General features: G+C 46.5%; 1 protein-coding gene across 1 annotated transcript; it reads left to right on the top strand.

The window, feature by feature from the left end:
• The first annotated feature begins 923 nt into the window (after window positions 1-923).
• amer2 (APC membrane recruitment protein 2) lies at window positions 924-2,912 on the top strand. The gene has a single exon (XM_007900682.2). The coding sequence runs from the start codon at window positions 1,023-1,025 to the stop codon at window positions 2,910-2,912; it is 1,890 nt and encodes a 629-aa protein (XP_007898873.2). The 5' UTR covers window positions 924-1,022.
• Window positions 2,913-3,434: the final 522 nt, after the last annotated feature.

Here is a 3,434-nt window from a genome sequence, read left to right as displayed (position 1 = left end):
AGAAATGTTTTCACACAGCGAGTTTTTTGGGGTGTTGGCAGCCAATTCGATAACAATTTTTAAGAGAGAAGTAGATAATTATTTGGGAGGACAAGTTTGTAGGGCTATGGGGAAGAGGAGGGGAGTGGGATTGATTTGTTGCTCTTTTCAAAGAGTCAGCACAGACATGATGGGCCGAATGGCCTCCTTCTGTGCTGTATAATTCTATGATTTTATGATTCTATGAATACAACTCAACCTCTGACATAAAGCATATTTGTTATGATACCCTTGCTATTACATAGGCACAAGCAGCCAATTTGCACCCTTTCTCCTCATTTTATAAAATACTTTTTATGGAAACTCAAGACAACTATACAAAGGTGGGAAGTGGTGTTAATCGCACACAGAATGTGAGGATGCATGCATACATTTCTGTTCAATCACTAGACTGAACTATTATTAGTTTCACCCACAAAATACACAGTCAATCACTTTGCAATATATTCTGTGAAGTGCTTTGAGATGTCTCAATGATAATAATAATAATCCTTACATTTGATATAGCGCCTTGTCACATCTTTGTGACGTCTCAAAGCCCCTCACGGAATGCACTGTAAAATGAATTGACTGTATATTTTGTGGGTGAAATATGATAAGGCGCTATATCAAATGTAAGGATTATTATTATTAGGTATCTATAGATTTGTCCATCTGTGGAAGTCTTATCCCAAATTTTTATTTTGGGTTAATCAAAACAGTAGGTTGAACAATACCTTAATCTAAGCGGTAACTATTTTTCAGCACACACACACACAGACTTTTTTGAAAAAAAACCCTGAAGCGTTCTCAGCGATGTGCAGAAGGGGAGGTGAATGCACTGAGGCTGACGGTGGACTGGCTCCCTTCCATAGATGACGAAAGCTGCTTATCCTCCTGGTTGCCATGGAGTTGAATTGGAGCAGCAGTTGAGGCTGCTAGAGGGAAAATCAGCATCAGGCAGCTGCAGGAGGAAGGCAGCAACACGACCGACCGAGGCAGACATGGACTTGCATTGTGATTGCAATGATACTCCGGCATCCGAGCAGCCATCCGGCAAAATAAACAAGACGGCGTTTAAATTATTCGGGAAGAGAAAATCGGGGAGCACCATCCCTAGCATTTTTGGCGTGAAAAACAAAGGGGATGGGAAAGGCTCGGCTAAAATGGGGCTCGTCAGGAGCAAAACCCACGATGGAATCGCTGACATGGGACTGGAGGCAGGCAACACAGAAGGGTCTTTGAGTAATTACCACCTGGAGACCGATTCGGGTCTGAAAATCGTAAGCAGCGTGAGCTTTGCCTCTGGTGGTTGCGGAACTGTTGCCAAATCTCACAGCTTTTTCTCCCTTCTGAGGAAGAACAGTAAATTAGAAAATGGCAAGAGGGAGGCTAACTCCGAGCAGGTAAGAGACAAGAGTTGCAACAGACAAAAGAAGGGGCTCAAAGGACTGTTCAGCAGCATGCGGTGGCACAAAAAGGAGAAAGTGACTAAAGAGGAAAAAGCAGAGTTCCTGGAAATCCATGGCACCCTTCTGTTGCCTGGATCTCTGACGGCCAGCTTGGAATGTGTTAAAGAAGAAATGCAGAAATCTAGCTCTGAACCTCAAATCGCCACCTCGGAATCGCAAGAGAAATCTTTCGTCCCCTGCGAAATGCGCAGTGGTGGTAAGAGTGTCTCCCAGGCAGAACCTGGACAAGCGGATTGCGGGAAATCCCATCCCGAATTATGTGGCAATGAGGACGGCGAGAGGGATGCCAAGGATGGCCACGCTTCGGGGCAGACTGAAGAGTCTGGCACAGCATCGGAAGTGGAGCAGGTAAATTGGGATGAGGCCTTAAATGGCAAGAGGCAGGACCCACCAGAGGAGAAGGTATCCCCTGCTGAACCTGACCCCAGCAATGCATCCCAAAGTGCTGAGCCCAGCGGCCCTGGCAACGAGCCACCAGCCGAGCAATCGATCGATCGCATTTGTTTAATGTTCTCGGATGTCACGTCTCTGAAGAGCTTTGACTCGCTCACAGGTTGCGGGGACATTATTGCCGACCAGGACGACGAGGGAAATGGCTGTGAACGAGGGGCCGTCGGGGAGAAGGGAAAGAGCGTTGCAAGAAAGAACTCCAATGTCCTGACCTATCAAGGCGGTGGGGAGGAGATGGCAAGTCCAGAGGAGGTGGACGACGAGTATCTGCAGGAATTCTGGGAAACACCACCTCCTACTGCTGAGCCACTAAAGGAAAAGCAGCAACAGATTGGATCTGATCAACCAGCATGGTTGCCTCCTAAAGACACAGTCTGCTTTGCGGAGGGAGCCAACAGTACGTTACCCAAACTGCTCGCACTGAATGAGATTTCTGTGAGCAAGAGTGACAATGATGATTTGAGCAGCACAAAGAATGATCAGCAAGAAGGTGTCCCGAATAGTGATGAGGGGTATTGGGACTCCACCACCCCTGGTCCTGATGATGAGAGTGGGAAGACTCTGGTTACCAGGAATAGCATTCCCCGAGACAGTTACAGTGGGGATGCTCTGTATGATCTTTTTGCAGATCCAGACGAGAGCCTGACAGGTATTGTCTCTGATGAAGAGATGTCCTCTTTGTCGGAGCCCAAAGCACTGCCTCCCAAAACTCTCCTGCCTGTGTTCAATGCCTCTGTGGTCCCCAAGGACAGGAATGTGTCTGCCATCCCCAAGCAGAAGGGCTCGCTGACTGTGTGCCAGGAGAATTCAAACAATACTCCCTTGCCTCACAAGCCTCAACAGTTGGTGGGCTGTGAGCCAACAAGAACCAAAATCCCTGTTGCCAAGACCTCAATTCCTCGACCCACGAACAAAGCCACCACTGGAGCCAATGTAAGAAGTTCGATAGCCTATGGAAGATCAAGGAAATAGCCTCAGAAATGCTACAGTGGCAGGTTTAAAGCAATCATGTTATGGTCCACACCACATATTTGTACAATTAAGCACAATAGGACACGATTCCTCACGCATTGGCACTTGTTCACATTACACCGCAGGACTTTTAGCATTTGTTAACAAGAATCTTATATCACCTAATAGAGATTTGCCTATGAACGGGAAGGAATTGGAAAACCATGTCATGCACATAAATGCAACACATAAAATTTCACGGCTCCCAAATGGGAAAAGACAAAAGAAAAAGTGATATTCAGCCACCTGCAAAAGAGCACAGTGGATGTGATCAGAAAAGGTGGCAGAGAAAATGACACAAAACCCCTTTTGTGTAGGTGTGGGGACCACAAGCTTTAACGCAATCACAACTTTGCTGACTTGCAATAGATTGTGTCGCTGGCTTGATCACAGGTAATCTGCAAAAGTTGCTATCGATTGTCATCAGCACGAACAAGGGCAGTGAAAAAGCTACGCTATGTTTTTGCCTAAAGCCAAGGCTTT

The sequence above is a fragment of the Callorhinchus milii genome, unplaced genomic scaffold (genome assembly GCF_018977255.1).
Source record: "Callorhinchus milii isolate IMCB2004 unplaced genomic scaffold, IMCB_Cmil_1.0 Scaffold4, whole genome shotgun sequence".
Lineage (NCBI taxonomy): Eukaryota > Metazoa > Chordata > Chondrichthyes > Chimaeriformes > Callorhinchidae > Callorhinchus > Callorhinchus milii.
Note: the sequence above shows the minus strand (reverse complement) of the source record. Positions and strands in the feature narration are given on the sequence as shown.

Bases quoted from the DNA above. Each gene is read 5' to 3' on its own strand.
- amer2 (XM_007900682.2), top strand. From the start codon at position 1,023: ATGGACTTGCATTGTGATTGCAATGATACTCCGGCATCCGAGCAGCCA.